The sequence below is a fragment of the Neophocaena asiaeorientalis genome, unplaced genomic scaffold, assembly GCF_003031525.2.
Source record: "Neophocaena asiaeorientalis asiaeorientalis breed wild unplaced genomic scaffold, Neophocaena_asiaeorientalis_V1.1 scaffold264, whole genome shotgun sequence".
Lineage (NCBI taxonomy): Eukaryota > Metazoa > Chordata > Mammalia > Artiodactyla > Phocoenidae > Neophocaena > Neophocaena asiaeorientalis.
In genome coordinates, this window is record NW_020185332.1 from 3,230,064 (window position 1) to 3,249,356 (window position 19,293).

At 40.0% G+C, this 19,293-nt stretch overlaps 1 protein-coding gene across 13 annotated transcripts in view; it reads left to right on the plus strand.

Annotated features, from left to right (window-relative positions):
* Window positions 1-19,293, plus strand: part of HERC1 (HECT and RLD domain containing E3 ubiquitin protein ligase family member 1) — a 210,876-nt gene that overhangs the window by 177,635 nt on the left and 13,948 nt on the right. For all 13 annotated transcript variants that reach the window (XM_024735254.1, XM_024735265.1, XM_024735262.1 and 10 more), the window contains exons 59-69: window positions 642-743; window positions 1,733-1,906; window positions 3,345-3,638; window positions 10,929-10,994; window positions 11,169-11,294; window positions 12,165-12,303; window positions 13,349-13,530; window positions 14,334-14,489; window positions 15,193-15,315; window positions 16,401-16,503; window positions 18,070-18,239. In XM_024735254.1, coding sequence (XP_024591022.1) covers window positions 642-743; window positions 1,733-1,906; window positions 3,345-3,638; window positions 10,929-10,994; window positions 11,169-11,294; window positions 12,165-12,303; window positions 13,349-13,530; window positions 14,334-14,489; window positions 15,193-15,315; window positions 16,401-16,503; window positions 18,070-18,239 — 1,635 coding nt within the window. The remainder of the gene's footprint in view (window positions 1-641; window positions 744-1,732; window positions 1,907-3,344; window positions 3,639-10,928; window positions 10,995-11,168; window positions 11,295-12,164; window positions 12,304-13,348; window positions 13,531-14,333; window positions 14,490-15,192; window positions 15,316-16,400; window positions 16,504-18,069; window positions 18,240-19,293) is intronic.

Sequence of the window (19,293 nt, forward strand, 5' to 3'; positions counted from 1 at the left end):
CCCCCACCTGCTCTGGCAGGTGAGCAGATGAGCCTTTCAGGTGGTGAGTGCTGGTCGGCCCGATCCTCTGTGCGGGAATCTCTCCGCTTTGACCTCTGCACCCCTGTTGCTGCACTCTCCTCCGCAGCTCCGAAGCTTCCCCCTCACCCACCCCATCTCTGCCAGTGAAGGGCCTTCCTAGTGTGTGGAAACTTTTCCTCCTTCACAGCTCCCTCCCAGAGATGCAGGTCCTGTCCGTATTCTTTTGTCTCTGCTTTTCCTTTTTTCTTTTGCCCTACCCAGGTACGTGGGGAGTTTCTTGCCTTTGGGGAAGTCTGAGGTCTTCTGCCAGTGTTCAGTAGGTGTTCTGTAGGAGTTGTTCCACATGTAGATGTATTTGTGGGGAGGAAGGTGATCTCCACGTCTGACTCCTCTGACATCTTGAAGGCTCCCCTGCCCTTATTTTTTCTTAATGATGTATTTTTAAAATCATTTAGAAAAGGCTCTAGAAAATTGGATAGTAGTATGCAGTTGGGCATTGCCAAATATACCTAAAGTGTAGGTTTTACAATAAGTTTTTGTGAACATGAAGTATAAATTTAAAATGTAAATAGTGGCTAACTAGATAAGTAGTGTATATTGATAAATACATCTCATTTTAGGATGGCTCTGTCTTGCAAACTGTTGTGATTGGCTCTGGAGCTATTCAGACCACAGTATGGATTCCAGATGTTGGGGTAGCTGCTTGCTCAAATAGATCAAAGGTAATTTTACAATCATATCAAGTTGTAAGTTGTTAGCCTGTAAGGTATCTTAAAAATTGTAGTCCAAGCATCCCACTTTACCGAGGCAAAAAATGATATCCAGAGGGATTATTACTTGCCCAAGATAAGGCAGCTGTTTAGTGGCAGAAGGAAAACTAGAACCTGGTACTCTCCTGTACCCTATACTTTGGGAAAAATGCTTAATTATTGAATGACTTTCCACTGGAAATTATCAAGAGGATTTATTACTTTCTGCCATGATTTTTGAGACAGCACTAAATTATCTAAAGAATTTTCCCTGAAAAGAAGGACTACCTCAAAGACCTTTAACTCAACTATACAGAATATATCTTGGCTTTCAAATTTAATGTTCTACTAAAAAATACTAGCCCTCTACTGTGAAATAATTCTATGATGTGACATTATCTCTTACAGTATTGCTTTTCATACCCTTAATGAATAGTGTCAGTGTGCTGCCTTGGTTTACATTTATGTGGTTAATATGTGGTAATATTAAAATAGAGCTGAAACCCTGCATGAACAGTCCTACTAGAAGTAAAATATAGAATCAGACCATAGGCAGTAGTAGCCTGCATAGAATAAACCATAGAGCCACAGAGCAGTGCTGCTTCTCTTGTAGATGTGTGTCCCTCAGCAGAGTACTACTTCCTCTAGTATCCTTGTGGTCATGTCAGACTCTTAAAATATACTAGATACCTTGTCCTACAAGTCCTATGAGATAGCAAATAATTCTCTTTAAGAAGAATCAGCTAATCCAAGGTAGTTCACACATTTTACAGTTACTCACTTGTTTTTACCTTAGACAAAATTTAAGATGTTTTGAAGTTCATAGGCATTAAAAGTATAGCATAGAATGTCCAAAAAGCAAAAGTGTTTAATGTATTACTAGAAGGAATTTCTCATATATGAATGGTGACGGAATATCTTATTTAAACAAATATCATGTGGCATGGTTTATTTTTCATCAGGATGTTTTGGTCGTGAATTGTACAGCAGAATGGGCTGCTGCCAATCATGTTTTAGCAACCTGTAGGACAGCACTGAAACAACAGGGTGTTCTGGGATTAAACATGGCTCCCTGCATGAGAGCATTTCTGGAGCGGCTCCCTGTGATGCTTCAGGAGCAGTATGCCTATGAAAAGGTAAGTGATTACACTCATTCTTGCAGATCTACAGATGACTGGTGCTTTGGAATTGGAATTATAGCTTTGAATTTATCCCTTAAGAGTATGAGGTCTGAGTAAAATAAGTGGGGCTGTTTGGGCAGAATCAGATGAAGATAATTCATGTCTAAAACAGTTGTTTAGTAATCCTAAGCCTGCTTTTACTTTATTATAGTGGGAGTAAGATTTTTAAATAACCCTCAAATTTGTATAGTGTTTCTATTATTCATGTCAGATTATTTATTAATTCTAAAACTTCTTTAAATCCCTGTACCTCGGAGTATATCATCTTCCCTTTTCTGACCCATATATCTATTTTTGTGTGGCTTTGCCATCGCACAGTTGGGAGGGGGAATGGATATGTGCGTCAAAGTGAACATCCTGTCCACTTTATCAGGTGAATCCTTGTGGAAAGTTTAGTAGAAGACGTAAGGTTGAATTAAGTAAGGTCATTAAATACTAGACTGGGAAATTATGGAATTTGGACTTGTTGCCCAGGCCATGATCCTGTATAGCTTGTCTTCCAGCCCTCAGTAGTCACAGTATGCTGCTCCTAGGCAGAGCTCATCTGGGGTTTTTCCTTTTTTTTTTTTTTTTGCCATGCTACATTAATCTTATCAGCTGTTAACCACACCCAGTTAATTTCACTGAGGTTTGCCCAGGTTTTCTTTTCTGAATCGCTCAGTCTCTCACAGAGTTGCTCTAGTACATCTAGGGAGGGCCAGGGAAGAAGGTTGTCTTTGATGGCTACCAGGGTTCTTTTGGTAAAGGAGGCAACGTGAGAGGGAGCAGGTCTCCATGGTTCAGTTATCTGCCTTTTTTTTTTTAATTCAAGAAAAACTGTAATGAAAATATGCTAAATGCAGTGTGGTGTCCTGGGTTGAATCTTGGAGCAGAAGAGGAGCATTAGGGACTTCCCTGGTGGTCCAGTGGTTAAGAATTCGCCTTCCAGTGCAGGGGACGGGGGTTCGATCCCTGTTTGGGGAACTAAGATCCCACATGCTGAGGGGCACCTAAGCTGGGCCCTCTAGAGCCCACGCACTGCAACTAAGTCCCAACACAGCCAATAAATAAATAAATATTTTTTAAAAAGAAAATAAAAGAAAAGGAGCATTAGTGGGAAACCCTATAAAGTTCTGTGGTTTCGTTATTATTGTAACCAGTGTTGCTTTCTTAGCTTTGATTATCGCACCATGGTTATATAAGATGTGAACATTACAGAAGGTTGGGTGAAGGGTTTCTAGGAATTCTCTGTACTATCTCTGCAACTCTCTATGTATCTAAAATTATTTCAAAGTAAAAAGCTTAAAAAAAACAGTAAAGTTAAAATATGACTACAGGCTTTCAGAATGCAGGAGGCTAATTTATATTATTTGGCAGAGGCTCTTCAGCATAATATCCTTGCATTTTCTCTTAGCCTCATGTGGTTTGTGGTGACCAGCTTGTTCACAGCCCCTATATGCAATGTCTGGCTTCCCTTGCTGTGGGACTTCATCTGGATCAGCTGCTGTGTAATCCTCCAGTGCCACCACACCACCAGAACTGCCTCCCTGACCCTGCATCGTGGAATCCAAATGAGTGGGCCTGGTTAGAATGTTTCTCAACCACCATAAAAGCTGCTGAAGCCCTGACCAATGGAGCACAGTTTCCAGAATCTTTTACTGTTCCCGATCTGGAGCCTGTTCCAGAGGATGAACTTGTACTCCTAATGGTAAGTGTAGTATGAGCTACTGTTATATGTAACTGAGATTGTATTATGGATGTTTAGTAAGTAGCAGACCCTCAATAAGTATTTGCTAGCTTGAATAGAGCAAGAAGCACACCCTTATATAAACTTAAAATATTTTGCATTCAGATACTCATTTTCAATCTGATGGAAGTCTTCTTTGGTGACAGGGATTGATTATGAGAATTGTGGAGCTCTTATAAATGTGCTGGTTTTCAATGACATAGTCACATTTTCTCATTTTCTTGTCCATAGGTACCTTGTTAGTGTGTGTGCATATATATATGTATATATATGTGTGTGTATATATTTATTATTTTTCCCCTGTTAGAGCTTATCTGTATTTCTTCTATTTACAATAACATTGTAAAAGGTACCTTCATTTTGTTTTATTTTATTTTTTAAACATCTTTATTGGAGTATAATTGCTTTACAATGTTGTGTTAGTTTCTGCTGTATGTATACATATATCCCCATATCAACTCCCTCTTGCATATCCCTCTCACCCTCATTATCCCATCCCCCTAGGTGGTCACAAAGCACCGAGCTGATTTCCCTGTGCAATGCACCTGCTTCCCACTAGCTATCTATTTTACATTTGGTAGTGTATATATCTCAGTGCTACTCTCTTACTTCGTCCCAGCTTACCCTTCCCTCTCCCCATGTCCTGAAGTCCATTCTCTATGTCTGCATCTTTGTTCTATCCTGCCCCTAGGTTTGTCAGAACTTTTTTTTTTTAGTTGTATATTCATGCCTCCTTTATCAAAGACAGGGTGACCATATGTGCCTGGGTTTATCTCTGGGCTTTCTATCCTGTTCCATTGATCTATATTTCTGTTTTTGTGCCAGTACCATACTGTCTTGATTACTGTAGCTTTGTAGTATAGTCTGAAGTCAGGGAGCCTGATTCCTTTAGCTCCCTTTTTCTTTCTCAAGATTGCTATGGCTATTTGGGGTCTTTTGTGTTTCCATACAAATTGTGAAATTTTTTGTTCTAGTTCTGTGAAAAATGCCATTGGTAGTTTGATAGGGATTGCAGTGAATCTGTAGATTGCTTTGGGTAGTAGAGTCATTTTCACAATGTTGATTCTTCCAACCCAAGAACATGGTATATCTCTCCATCTGTTTGTATCATCTTTAATTTCTTTCATCAGTGTCTTATAGTTTTCTGCATACAGGTCTTTTTTTCTCCTTAGGTAGGTTTATTCCTAGGTATTTTTTTCTTTTTGTTGCAGTGGTAAAATGGGAGTGTTTTCTTAATTTCTCTTTCAGATTTTTCATCATTAGTGTATAGGAATGCAAGAGATTTCTTTGCATTACTTCTGTATCCTGCTACCTTACCAAATTCATTGATTAGCTCTAGTAGTTTTCTGATCGCATCTTTAGGATCCTCTGTGTATAGTATCATGTCATCTTCAAACAGTGACAGTTTTACTTCTTTTCCAATTTGAATTCCTTGTATTTCTTTTTCTTCTCTGATTGCTGTGGCTAAAACTTCCAAAACTATGTTGAATAATAGTGGTGAGAGTGGGCAACCTTGTCTTGTTCCTGGTCTTAGAGGAAAGGTTTCAGTTTTTCACCATTGAGAACAATGTTGGCTGTGGGTTTGTCATATATGGCCTTTATTATGTTGAGGTAGGTTCACTCTGTGCCTACTTTCTGGAGAGTTTTTATCATAAATGGGTGTTGAATTTTGTCGAAAGCTTTTTCAGCATCTGTTGAGATTATCATATGGTTTTTATCCTTCAGTTTGTTAATATGGTGTATCACATTGATTGATTTGCATATATTGAAGAATCCGTGCATTCCTGAATAAACCCCACTTGATCATGGTGTATGATCCTTTTAATGTGCTGTTAGAGTCTGTTTGCTAGTAGTTTGTTGAGGATTTTTGCATCTATGTTCATCAGTGATATTGGCCTGTAGTTTTCTTTTTTTTGTGGCATCTTTGACTTTTTTTTGATATCAGGGTGATGGTGACCTTGTAGAATGAGTTTGGGAGTGTTCCTCCCTCTGCTGTATTTTGGAAGAGTTTGAGAAGGATAGGTGTTAGCTCTTCTCTAAATGTTTGATAGAATTTGCCTGTGAAGCCATCTGGTCCTGGGCTTTTGTTTGTTGGAAGATTTTTAATCACAGTTTCAATTTCAGTGCTTGTGATTGGTCTGTTTATTTTTTCTGTTTCTTCCTGGTTCCGTCTTGGAAGGTTGTGCTTTTCCAGGAATTTGTCCATTTCTTCCAGGTTGTCCATTTTATTGGCATATAGTTGCTTTTAGTAATCTCTCGTGGTCCTTTGTATTTTTGCAGAAGTTGTTACTTCTCCTTTTTCATTTCTAATTCTATTGTTTTGAGTCTTCTCCCTTTTGATGAGTCTGGCTAATGTTTTGTCAATTTTGCTTATCTTCTCAAAGAACCAGCTTTTAGTTTTATTGATCTTTGCTATCGTTTCCTTCATATCTTTTTCATTTATTTCTGATCTGATCTTTATGATTTCTTTCCTTCTGCTAACTTGGGCGGGTTTTTTGTCCTTCTTTCTCTAATTGCTTTAGGTGTAAGGTTAGGGTTTTTGGGGGTTTTTTGTTTTTTTGTTTTTAACATCTTTATTGGAGTATAATTGCTTTACAATGGTGTGTTAGTTTCTGCTTCATAACAAAGTGAATCAGCTGTACGTAGGTTAGGTTGTTTATTTGAGATTTTTCTTGTTTCTTGAGGTAGGATTGTAGTGCTATAAATTTCCTCTTAGAACTGCTTTTGCTGCATCCCATAGGTGTTGGGCCATCGTGTTTTCATTGTCATTTGTTTCTAGGTATTTTTTGATTTCCTCTTTGATTGCTTCAGTTATCTCTTGGTTATTTAGCAGCGTATTGTTTAGCCTCCATGTGTTTGTATTTTTTTACAGTTTTTTTCCTGTAATTGATATCTAGTCTTGTAGTGTTGTGGTTGGAAAAGACATTTGATATGATTTCATTTTTCCTTCAATTTACCAAGGCTTGATTTGTGACCCAAGATATGATCTACCCTGGAGAATGTTCCATGAGCACTTTAGAAGAACAGTATTCTGTTGTTTTTGGATGGAATGCCCTATAAGTATCAATTAAGTCCATCTTGTTTAATGTGTCATTTAAAGCTTGTGTTTCCTTATTTATATTCACTTTGGATGATATGTCCATTGGTGAAATGGGATGTTAAAGTCCCCTACTATTATTGTGTTACACTCGATTTCCCCTTTTATGGCTGTTACCATTTGCCTTGTGTATTGAGCTGCTCCTCTATTGGGTGCATAAATATTTACAATTGTTATACCTTCTTCTTGGATTGATCCTTTGATCCTTATGTAGTGTCCTTCTTTGTCTCTTGTACTAGTTTTTATTTTGAAGTCTATTTTGTCTGATATGAGCATTGCTACTCCAGCTTTCATTTGATTTCCATTTGCATGGAATATCTTTTTCCATCCCCTCCCTTTCAGTCTGTATGTGTCCCTAGGTCTGAAGTGGGTCTCTTGTAGACAGCATATATATGGGTCTTGTTTTGTATCCATTCAGTCAGTCTGTGTCTTTTGTTTGGAGCATTTAATCCATTTACATTTAAGGTAGTTATCGATATGTATGTTTCTATTACCGTTTTCTTAATTGTTTTGGGTTTGTTATTGTAAGTCTTCTCCTTCTCTTGTGTTTCCTGCCTAGTGACATTCCTTTAGCATTTGCTGTAGAGCTGGTTTGGTGGTGCTGAATTCTCTTAGCCTTTGCTTGTCTGTAACGGTTTTAATTTTTCTGTTGATTCTGAATGAGCTCCTTGCTGGGTAGAGGAATCTTGGTTGTAGGTTTTTCCCTTTTATCACTATAAATATGTCTTGACACTCCTTTCTGGCTTGCAGAGTTTCTGCTGAAAGATCAGCTGTTAACCTTATGGGGATTCCCTTGTATGTTAATTGTTGGTTTTCCCTTGCGGCTTTTACTATTTTTTCTTTGAATTTCATTTTTGTTGGTTTGATTAATTTGTGTCTTGGCATGTTTCTCCTTGGATTTATCCTGTATGGGACTCACTGCACTTCCTGGATTTGATTGACTATTTCCTTTCTCATGTTGGGGAAATTTTCAACTATAATCTGTTCAAATATTTTCTCAGACCCTTTCTTTCTCTCTTCTTCTTTTGGGACCCCTATAATTCAAATGTTGGTGTGTTTAATGTTGTCCCAGAGGTCTCTGAGGCTGTCCTCAATTCTTTTCATTCTTTTTTCTTTATTCTGCTCTGCGGTAGTTATTTCCACTCTTTTATCTTCCAGGTCACTTATCCATTCTTCTGCCTCAGTTATTCTGCTATTGATTCCTTCTATAGAATTTTTAATTTCATTTATTGTGTTGTTCATCATTGTTTGCTCTTTAGTTCTTCTAGGCTTCCTTGTTAAATGTTTCTTGTATTTTCTCCATTCTATTTCCAAGATTTGGGATCATCTTTACTGTCATTACTCTGAATTCTTTTTCAGGTAGACTGCCTATTTCCTCCTCATTTGTTAGGTCTGGTGGGCTTTTACCTTGCTACTTCATCTGCTGCATATTTCTCTGTCTTCTCTTTTTGTGTAACTTACTGTGTTTGGGGTCTCCTTTTTGCAGGCTGCAGGGTCGTATTTCCCGTTGTTTTTGGTGTCTGCCCCCAGTGGGTGAGGTTGGTTCAGTGTCTTGTGTAGGCTTCCTGGTGGATGGACCTGGTGCCTGTGTTCTGGTGGGTGGGGCTGGATCTTGTCTTTCTGTTGGGCAGGGCCACATCCAGTGGTGTGTTTTGGTGTGTCTGTGAGCTCAGTATGATTTTAGGCAGTGTCTCTGCTAATGGGTGGGCTTGTGTTCCTGTCTTGCTAGTTGTTTGGCATGGGGAGTCCAGCACTGGAACTTCCTGGCTGTTAGGTGGAGCTGGGTCTTAGCGTTGAGCTGGAGATCTCTGGGAGAGCTCTCGCTGATTGATATTACACAGGACCGGGAGGTCTCTGGTGGTCCAGTGTCCTGAACTCAGCTTTCCCACCAGAGAGACTCAGGCCTGACACCAGGCCGGAGCACCAAGACCCTGTCAGCCACACGGCTCAAAAGCAAAGGGAGAAAAAGAAAAAATAATAGTAATACTAATTTTTTTTAATTATTAAAATAAAAATAATTAAAAAAAGAAGAGTTACTAACCAAACCAATAAACAAATCCACCAGTGATAACAAGCACTGAAAACTGTACTAAGATAAACATAAAAATCAGAATCCAATCAGTCGCAGACAGCAAACCCCAAGTCTACAGTTGCTCCCAAAGTGCACCACCTAAATTTTAGGATGATTCATTGTCTATTCAGGTATTCCCCAGATGCAGGGTACATCAGGTTGATTGTGGAGATTTAATCCGCTGCTCCTGAGGCTGCTGGGAGAAATTTCCCTTTCTCCTCTTTGTTCGCACAGCTCCTGGGGTTCAGTTTTGGTTTTGGCCCCACCTCTGCGTGTAGGTTGCCTGAGGGCATCTGTTCCCACCCAGACAGGAGGGGGTTAAAGCAGCAGCTGATTAGCCCGCTCTTCCTCATGCAGGCTGGGGGGAGGGAGGGGTACAGTAGTTATAATTGGAATGTGGGGCGAGCCTGCGGCAGCAGAGGCCAGCATGATATTGCAACAGCCTGAGGTACGCCGTGTGTTCTCCCAGGGAAGTTGTCCCTGGATCACAGGACCCTGGCAGTGGCGGGCTGCCCAGGTTCCCGGCATGGGAGGTGTGACCTGTGCTTGCACACAGGTTTCTTGGTGGCTGCAGCAGCAGCGTTAGCATTTCATGCCCGTCTCTGGGGTCCGAGCTGATAGCCACGGCTCGCACCCATCTCTGGAGCTCGTTTAGGTGGTGCTTCTGTGGGCAGACAGGGAAGGAATCCCCTCTCCTCGCACACCCCGAAACAATGGTCTCTTGCCTCTTCAGCAGCTCCAGACTTTTTCCCGGACTCCCTCCTGGGTAGCTGTGGCACACTAGCCCCCTTCAAGCTGTGTTCACGCAGCCAACCCCAGTCCTCTCCCTGGGTTCTGATCTCCGAAGCCCGAGCCTCAGCTCCCAGTCCCCGCCCGCCGCAGCGGGTGAGCAGAGAAGCCTCTCGGGCTGGCTGAGTGCTGGTCAGCACCGATCCTCTGTGCAGGAATCTCTCCGCTTTGACCTCTGCATTTCCTCCTTCACAGCTCCCTCCCCAAGCTGCAGGTCCCATCCCTGTTCTTCTGTCTCTGTTTTTTCTTTTTTCTTTTGCCCTACCCAGATATGTGGGGAGTTTCTTGCCTTTTGGGAAGTCTGAGGTCTTCTGCCAGCATTCAGTAGGTGTTCTGTAGGAGTTGTTCCACATGTAGATGTATTTTTGATGTATTTGTGGGGAGGGAGGTGATCTCCACATCTTACTCCTCTGCCATCTTGAAGGTCCCCCAGTATATATATACTTATAAATATTTTTTAGCATCTTTTCCTGGTCATCTTTTTAGATTTATTCCAATTATAGATTCTAAATTATTTGGCACTTCAATAATGTTTAAGAGAACATTTTAGTTGTCATTTCTTTCTGATTGTATTTGAAAGCGTCTAGATACAGAAACTGTGATGGAGATAAAATGCCAGGGTAGAATAGTGCAGGCCAGCATTTGATCTAACAACCCCTTTACCTAGTTAAGATTTATATAAACAAACATTTGAATATATAAAAGATACAGTATAAAAGAGACATATGAATTGAAGGAAATTATCTAAATATAGAATATTTTAATTAGGAAGTATCCTTCTGAGCCCATTTGCCTCAAATATGTCATTTGTAGACGAGGAAGCTGCAACCTAGAAAGATGACCTGCCCACAGCCATACAACGAGTTCACGGGGGTGGTGGCTCCTGCAGATGACCTTGTACCTGTGGGTGCTCAGAAATGGTTCGCTTTGAATCTCCAATGTGTTCGTGATAGTTAATTATGCAAGTGTTTATAGTAAAGGGAAATATTAAAAATCAAGTTTGGCATGATTGTGAAACTGCTCTTAAATTCTCATAATATTACCAAATTCTTTAAGACTCAGTTGTTAGTTAAGATCAGATAAATCATTCGCAAAAAGATTTTCTCAAAACATGGCCTGGGAGAAGGGAGGGCTGCATTTTGGTCTTCACGCTGCTTGTAACTGACCATGTGATCTTGGGCTTTTCCTTTCCTATTTAAAAATAAGTGATCATTTTTAAGGCCTCCTAAAAAAAACCCAAAAAAACATAAATATTGATTAAGCAAAATTGATCCTGGTGTTTGCTGTCTTTCAGGATAACAGTAAATGGATTAATGGCATGGATGAACAAATTATGTCTTGGGCAACTTCCAGACCTGAGGTCAGTAAAGATAAAGATAACTGTATGGTGGTTCTTAGTAAATCTTCTGGTTCCAAATGCTTGTGTGTTCGTGTCCTAGTGTCCCCCATAGAGGCTGGTACACACTTAGTACCTAGTACATGCTTGTTTGAATGAATTAATGAATCAAATTTTGACTTGATTGTGGTTTTCTAGGACTGGCACCTGGGAGGTAAATGTGATGTCTACCTGTGGGGTGCTGGCAGGCATGGACAGCTGGCAGAAGCTGGAAGAAATGTAATGGTACCTGCAGCAGCTCCCTCATTCTCACAGGCCCAACAGGTAACTAACAGGGTAAAGAAATGTAGAAGAAACTTGGGAACTGACAGTTCTGATTCCCTTGCTGTCAGTAACTCACTGTAGGATAAAGTTTGTCCATTGCATAGTCTATTGTGAGGAATCACCAAAGAAAGTCATGATGTATAGCTTGTATATAGCTTCTAAATAAAAGTTTTTTAGAGTTTTTATCAGACTTAGGTTTTGTTAATACGTTTCTAAATTTTTCTTGTTTTCACGTATCATGAATTAACATCATGATGCATTATGCCTGCCCAGCATATATTTATAGAAGTTAAGATATTGGTAATTATTAATTCTCTCTTTGGGGGCCATAAACTTACTGGGACCTTTAACCAGATGTCATTGACACTCCTCCCCTCGTCTAATAATCATGGTACTATATTTCTAAACCCTTCTTGAGGCCACTGCTTTCTCTTCCATTCTTCTCTACCTCGGTAAGCCCCAGGATACACTGTTCTTTCATGTGTATATTCCCTGCAATTTCTGCTTCTTGTGGCCTCCAGCCAGTCTTTACGATTTTCCCATCAGCCTCTCCTTTTACTTCTTTTATCTATTTTGTTGTTAATGTTATTATTTAAACTCTGCACAGTTGGCTGAAAGCCCTGTAGATAACATGTTTCTAAAGTATCTTAAATCATCAGATGAGCCTCATACATCTCTTGGTTAAGTAAGAGGTTTTATAATAATCAAGGGCTTATAGGAACCCCATTGTTATGTCAACCCTTCCTCTTTAATGAAAGGATAAAAGAACCGATAAAGGTATCCTAAGTATACATGGAATCATTTTAAATGTTTGCCTGATAAAGCTATATAATAAAAGATAATATATTTAATTATGTGTTTTTATACTAGGTTATATGTGGTCAGAATTGTACCTTTGTCATACAGGCCAATGGCACAGTGTTGGCTTGTGGGGAAGGAAGTTATGGCAGATTAGGACAAGGAAATTCAGATGACCTTCATGTGCTGACGGTTATTTCAGCCTTACAAGGTAAAATTATCCTCAGTTAAAAGCTGCTCGGAAACTATGACCTATCTGTAGGAATGTTTGCTTATTATGTTAGAACTCATCTCAAACCTTTGCTAGATAAAGTCATGTAGGGTTTTCACTTATATTTAGATTCTCGTTTAGGCATGTACAACCTTAATTTTCCATATTTTGAGCTATATTATTTTGCAAGTTACTTATCATAGCCATGCTAGAATTGCTGTGTTAATACACACTGAAGATTGTAAACAAATTCTTTAAAATTGCAAAACTGTAATTAGGCAAGTATTAATAGCAGTAGTAATCATGCATGTGCTTCATTAACATTAAAAATCAATTTATACGGAAATGTGTGTATGTACTAAAGACTTTAAAGGGCATCCCCATCAGAGTGCTCTGTGACTTGGAGAAAGAAAACCTCTGGAAAAACCACTGCACGGACCCCTGGCTTGTTCCTAAAGTTAACTTTTATGACTCTGAAGCCTACAAAGAGAGCAAATTGAGCTTTTTAAGTAAAAGCATACAAGTAACATGAGTTCAGAACAAATTCTTGAGTAGCTCTAAGTTCTCTTCCTGATTCAGATGTGTGTGTGAAGTGCACAACACTGGGGATGGGTGGGCTTGGTTCCTGTTCGGTTCTATTAGATCCTGCCTCGGGTACTTGGCACAAGCTACTAAACCTCTTTGTGACTCAGTTTCCCCAGTTGTAAAAGTGGTGATGATAATATCTGCCTCATAGGATCTGTGTGAAAATAGAAAATGAGCGATCCATGTAAAGCATTTATAGGAGTGGCTAGAACATAATCTTTAGTGACTATAACTGCTCCTATCACCCTTCTCCTCTTCCTTGTCATCATCATTTTATGTGACTGCTCCCAATTTTCTAGGTTATGGCTGCAAATCTGATTTAAAATTAAAGACATTGTTTATATTTCTGAAGTACTGTTGTGGTATTTTTTGATTCTGTGAGATTACTCTGTAGCAGCTTCAAGTAAAGAGGGGACTTTTAACATTCAGCGACTCTTGTTGGGTTTCTGCTCTGTTCCAGGCTTTGTGGTGACCCAGCTGGTGACTTCCTGTGGTTCTGATGGACACTCAATGGCCCTGACTGAAAGTGGTGAGGTCTTTAGCTGGGGAGATGGTGATTATGGCAAACTCGGCCATGGGAACAGCGACAGGCAGCGGCGGCCCAGGCAGATTGAAGCCTTACAGGGAGAAGAAGTGGTGCAGGTCGGACAGAATATGGATAAGTTTATCTTTTTTTTTTTTAATGTTTATTTATTTATTTATTTGGCTGTGCCGGGTCTTAGTTGTGGCATGCGGGACATAGTTGCGCCTGGATAAGTTTATCTTTGAATGTAAACATACTAGGTGTTGAGTTCTCAAGTTTAGGTAATGAAAAACAGTAGTAAAAATTTATTACCCCATCATAAAAGATCCAGTGTTTTTGGTGGTTCAGAGTCATTCTTGAGTGTCTCAGGAGTTTGAATGGGCTTTGGTGTTAGAATGGACTCCTTTTTCCTGAGCCAGCTGGTTGACCCAGGCCAGGGTGCTTCAGGTCCTTGGAAGAAGTGGGGTTTAACTCCTGCCCCACAGTTCTTGATATAGTGTTAAATGGAAAGCTTTGCTTTCAACCTATCATTATCGTTACAAAGGTTGAGTTCATATACATTTTCTGGAAAATCAGTTTATGATCTAAAATAATATTGTAAAGTTACATAGCACCTTAAAGTTTACAAAGAATTTCCCTATTCATTAACTCATATAGTCTAGGTCATCCCTGCGTAGCTGAAGAGTAGCAACACTTCCAAGGTATGCTATTTAGCTTGGTCTTCCTGAGGATTTTGAGGTGGATCAGACTTGGGGGAGCAGGAGGGCCACTTGGGTGGATAGGACATACTGGTCTTGAAGATCCTGAGTTTTCAGTGAAGTTTACTTAAAGATTATTACTGTATTAATAACCAAAAAGGACTGATTTCTTTCTTAGTATGCCCTCTTGTTAAAATTTTTGTTCTTGTTTGTTCTATTCGTAGATGTCTTGTGGCTTCAAACATTCAGCAGTGGTAACATCAGATGGCAAACTGTTTACCTTTGGGAATGGTGACTACGGTCGTCTGGGTCTTGGAAACACTTCGAACAAAAAACTTCCAGAGAGAGTAACTGCACTGGAGGGGTATCAGATTGGACAGGCATGGAATAAATCAATAATACGTTCTATATGATCACAGTTTCTTGTTTCCCCTATGTGCACTTAGACATTGTCCTTTCAGGAAAACTAGAATCACCACTCATACTTAACCTGATGTACATTTTGTTTGGCCTAATTGATAAATAAATGGAAGTCTTAATTCGGGATGTGAATATTTTAAAATCCTCTTCATAATACCACTTGATATGAAAGCTTTAAGCAATATAGTAACTCCTCTTCAGTATCCTGGAAGTAGATGGCTGAACTGCAGCATCATTGGTAGCTGCTGCTCTTAAGTAATAATTGTTCCTGACCTGTACATTTTGAGACTCTCTCTTAACAAGAAGATGAGATAAAATATTTTTATCTTTTACTATTTTTATCTTTTATCATTCCTTAGACTATCTCTGGTGTGAATGAGTATTTTTTAATCATATGTACTTTTTCCTATCTTTTGTGCGCTCTGATTCAGAGTTAGCCACAGATATTTGAAGGATTTTACTTTGAAAAAGGTTGTTTTTTGTTTGTGGACATTAGGAATTTTTTTCTTCATGACACATTTTGGTTAACATATGTAAGGCCCTGAAACCAATAAAAAATTTTTGGAAACACAGCCAGGTTTTTCACTGAAGTCAAGACAGAGTGTCCCAGAAATGGGTGTTTTAGGTATTGTGATTTGCCTTACCACCCTTTTATTTCTCCAGGTGGCTTGTGGCTTAAACCATACTTTGGCAGTGTCAGCAGATGGCTCCATGGTGTGGGCTTTTGGAGATGGGGACTATGGAAAACTCGGCTTAGGAAATTCCACTGCAAAATCTTCACCTCAGGTCAGTATTGGCTTTAATCTAGAGATTCAGACAACATGGTTTTCTTCTGTCAGTACCTCTTTTTAGCTGGAAGTAATTTACCTTTAACATTTTTGGTAATTCATAATGAAATTTAGAAGCTTCTTTTGCTTATTCTTAAATTTCCAGCATTCCAGATCTTATTTTAAATAAGTAATTTAAAATAAATTAATTAAAATAAGTAATTAATAAGCATTAATTACTAAACTGGATATAAAAATGCTGCAAGGACAAGCATCTGTCTTTGTCATGGGCTGAGTAGTGTAGGACTACCTCCCATGTAGAGAAGAAATAAGTATAAACGTATCTCCAGGGTGTCTTATGGAGGGAACCATGAACAATGTTTTGTAACTCTCTGCTTGTGACTGCCATTTCAGCTTATTATTACCACTGAATTATATATGTGCATTTAAAAAGTAATAGGAAATCCAAGTCCATAAACAAATGATTTAGAGGCTTTATTCACATTATAGAAGGTTTCTTGGCTCTTCAGAAGACCTCCTGTGCAGTCCTTTTTATGTGGATTTTTCTAACACGTTTAAGAAGCAGCATGATTTACAAGTATTCAATTTATATTCAACTCCAGATTCACTATCGTATATAGTCTGTGACATCTTGATAGCTAGACTGGTGAATATTCAGCTAGGGATACAAAAAGGAAGGAAATCCTCTCTGGAGAACATATAAAGCAGTTATTGTCACCTCTGAAAGCAGAAAAGATCTAACTGGGAGCAGACCATGGCTTTACATGGTCTTACGGTGTTCTTTAAACAGCCATAGGATTCTCTTTGGTTTCCGTTGCCCAGAGGAATGTTTCCACTTCACATGGGGTCCTGGGGATTTTAGTTAAACGTCCCCTACCCCCTACACTATTCGCCCAAATTCAGGTAGTTTGCGGAGCAGTATGAGAAAATATCATTTAGGAGTGTGGATATAGCTGAAAACAAGTAAGTGACTATTAGTATTTTTATTGGAAGATAATCCTTGAGTTTATACATGCCAGTAGGCAAATTCGAGTGTTTTTATTTTCCTTTTTAAATTATATGCCTTACGCTTTTATTTTGCAGAAAGTTGATGTCCTTTGTGGAATTGGAATAAAAAAGGTTGCGTGTGGAACCCAGTTTTCTGTTGCATTGACCAAAGATGGTCATGTGTATACCTTTGGTCAAGGTAGGGCATTTTCCAGGCATTAATTATATTGCTTATTTTGTGCACACATGTATTACAGAAACATTTGCCTTCCAGCCATATAGAAAGTGCTTAAACTGAGTCATTTTTCATTCTGGGTGATGATTGGCCACACAACCTTCATTCACTAGCGACTTTTCTGCTCCACTTTCATGATATTTGTTGTAAGGACAAACTCTCCTCCCCATTGATGGCCCCTCATGCCAGAGCCTTCATTCTTGCCAGAAGAGTTCCTGGCAAAGCGCTTCCCTTCCTCCTCTCTGCTGCCTCTGCCATGCTACCACAAACACTGCCTTGACTACCAGAGCTCCTCTGGATCCTGCCTCACTTCCCAGCCCTTGCAGGGACTGGGGGTCCAGATCTTAGGAATTCACAGGCATTTGGGATTCAAATCTTGAGTAAGTTCAAAATCTAAGCATCCACAGTGGGATTCCCTGGCAATATATTCAGCTTTGTAAATGGAACTTCTTTGCAAGTTGTAGTGACCGAAGAATGTGTCAGGAAGAGGGGGGAAGAAGTGAGCTGTGATTGAAGTTTCTAGTCTTGGAAGAACATGGACGCTGCTGAGGCCAGGGAAGTTGGTTCTGGTGAAAGAGATAAGGAGCTTAGTTTTAGTCATATTGAACTGGGGCCATATACTCTAGACTACATGTATGGAGAAGTCTAGCAAGTTACTGGGGATTTGGATCTGGAACTCCAGGGAGATTGTTTATGGAGATGTAGGTTTGCATAATTCCTAATGGTGTAGTTAAAGCCATATTAATAAGCTCTAAGAAACCCAGGGAGAGAATATGGCATGAAAAAAGTGGAGGGTAAAACTCTAGGGAATGTGAGTAAAGGGCAGGTGAACATGGGAGAGCTGGCTTTGAAGGGAGTGGAGAGAGAGGTAGTTGGGGAGCCAGGACAGTGCAGAGTCTCTGAGGGGCAGAAGGAGCTGAGGCCACGTTATCAGAAGGTAAAGTGGAGCTCCACAGGCTAGAGCTGGAGAAGAGGCTGCTGCAGTATAGGCAGTTAGGGCTATTCATGGCTTTTGAGAGCACAGTTTCAGTGCAGTGGTGAGAATGCAAGTTAGGCTGCAGAAGGTGGCCAAGCCAAACAGGCCTACAGCATGTGAAGCAACAGGGACTGGCCTGCACTTCGTAGAAGTTTGGCAGCAAAGAGAAGGGGAGAAGTTGGCTGGAAATTTGAGGACAGGACAGGTTGCATGATGTCTTTTCTTAGAATGCAAGAACTTTAGGGCCTCTGTGAATTACGTGCCAGTCCTCTCAAGTATGAGGATGCTAGAGGTGCCTCTTGGTTTGAAATAAGCTGCAAATTTTAAATTAAATTTTATTTATTTTTATGAAAAAGGAGATCGTGGCATTTTGCAAAGAAACAGTCTTAAACTTTATTCGCTCAGAATCCAGTATACCTTACTGGCAAAGCAGCTTTTGCCCCAGTGAGTTATGTATGTCATTGCCATACCACCGTAGACATTAAATGACTCATCAGGAAATGTAAAAGGACTGTGGTGTGCCGTCCATAAATGTCCTCTTGCTATTTTTTCAGATCGTTTGATAGGCTTGCCAGAAGGGCGTGCTCGCAATCACAATCGACCACAGCAAATCCCTGTCCTGGCTGGAGTGGTCATCGAAGATGTGGCCGTTGGAGCTGAACACACACTTGCTTTGGCATCAACTGGAGATGTGTATGCCTGGGGGAGCAATTCAGAGGGGCAGGTACATATTTATCTCGCTTGCTGCTCTGTCATGTTCTAGAAATCTGACAACATTCTTCATTTGGCAAAGGGATAAGCTAGAAACTCGGAATATCTACACAAGACCTCAAGCACGTCACTTTGCTATGGGGCTGATTATCTGGAGTCCAGTTGTGCCTCTCTGTCTCTTGATGATGGTCTAGTAAGTGTTATATCATGGTTTAAAAGAAGTCTGGCAGTACAGTAAAGTGGTTAAGGGGATTCGCTGAATATATATGTGTCTACACACACTGAGAAGTGCCTAGCACATAGTAAACAGCACTTTATAAGTATTCAGTATTTGCTGCTATCACGATTAATCATCATTTTCACTACAGTAATAAAAGAGGTTAAGTACTAGGAGCATCAGTTGATCTGGAAAATGGAAAGGATGAAACAATACTTCTATATTTTATAATATGACAGTATACAAAGTATGTTTGTGTTTGTTCAGGAAGTCTTGTCACTCCCATTACGTAGAGTAGTAAACTGAGCCTGTAAGAGGTTGAGAAAAGACTCAAGAGGTTGATGTGTTCAGCCTATCCTGTATGTGGAGAAGGGACACACTTTGGTGGGGCAGGTCTGAGATACCTGCTACTACAGTGGCTTTCAGCTCCACATGCGAACAACATCTCCTTCCTCTGTAAATCCTCTCTACGTCTAGCTGCCCCTAGAGCCAGCGACCCTCAAGTTCAAGGTCCAGTATTATTCACAGTAGCTCTGTGGTGTCCTCGTCACTATATTAACAGATGGGGAAACTGCTCAACAGTGTGGTTGCACATTATCTTAATGAGAAGAGAGTTGCTGTTGAGAGACCTTTGGAAGGTCCCTGGCAGGGCCTTGACATGATCCTGCCTGATGATGTTGAGATGCTCAGCCACTGAAACACTGGGTGTCCTAGTCGGACCCCAAGGACAGAGATCCGGAGTTGAGAATCTGCTTCTATGTATGTTTTTATAATTGTTTATTTACTGTTACACAGGAAGTCCATGTTAAAAGTCAAGAAATCAGTGTGTTCTAAGTAAAAGCTCTATAGA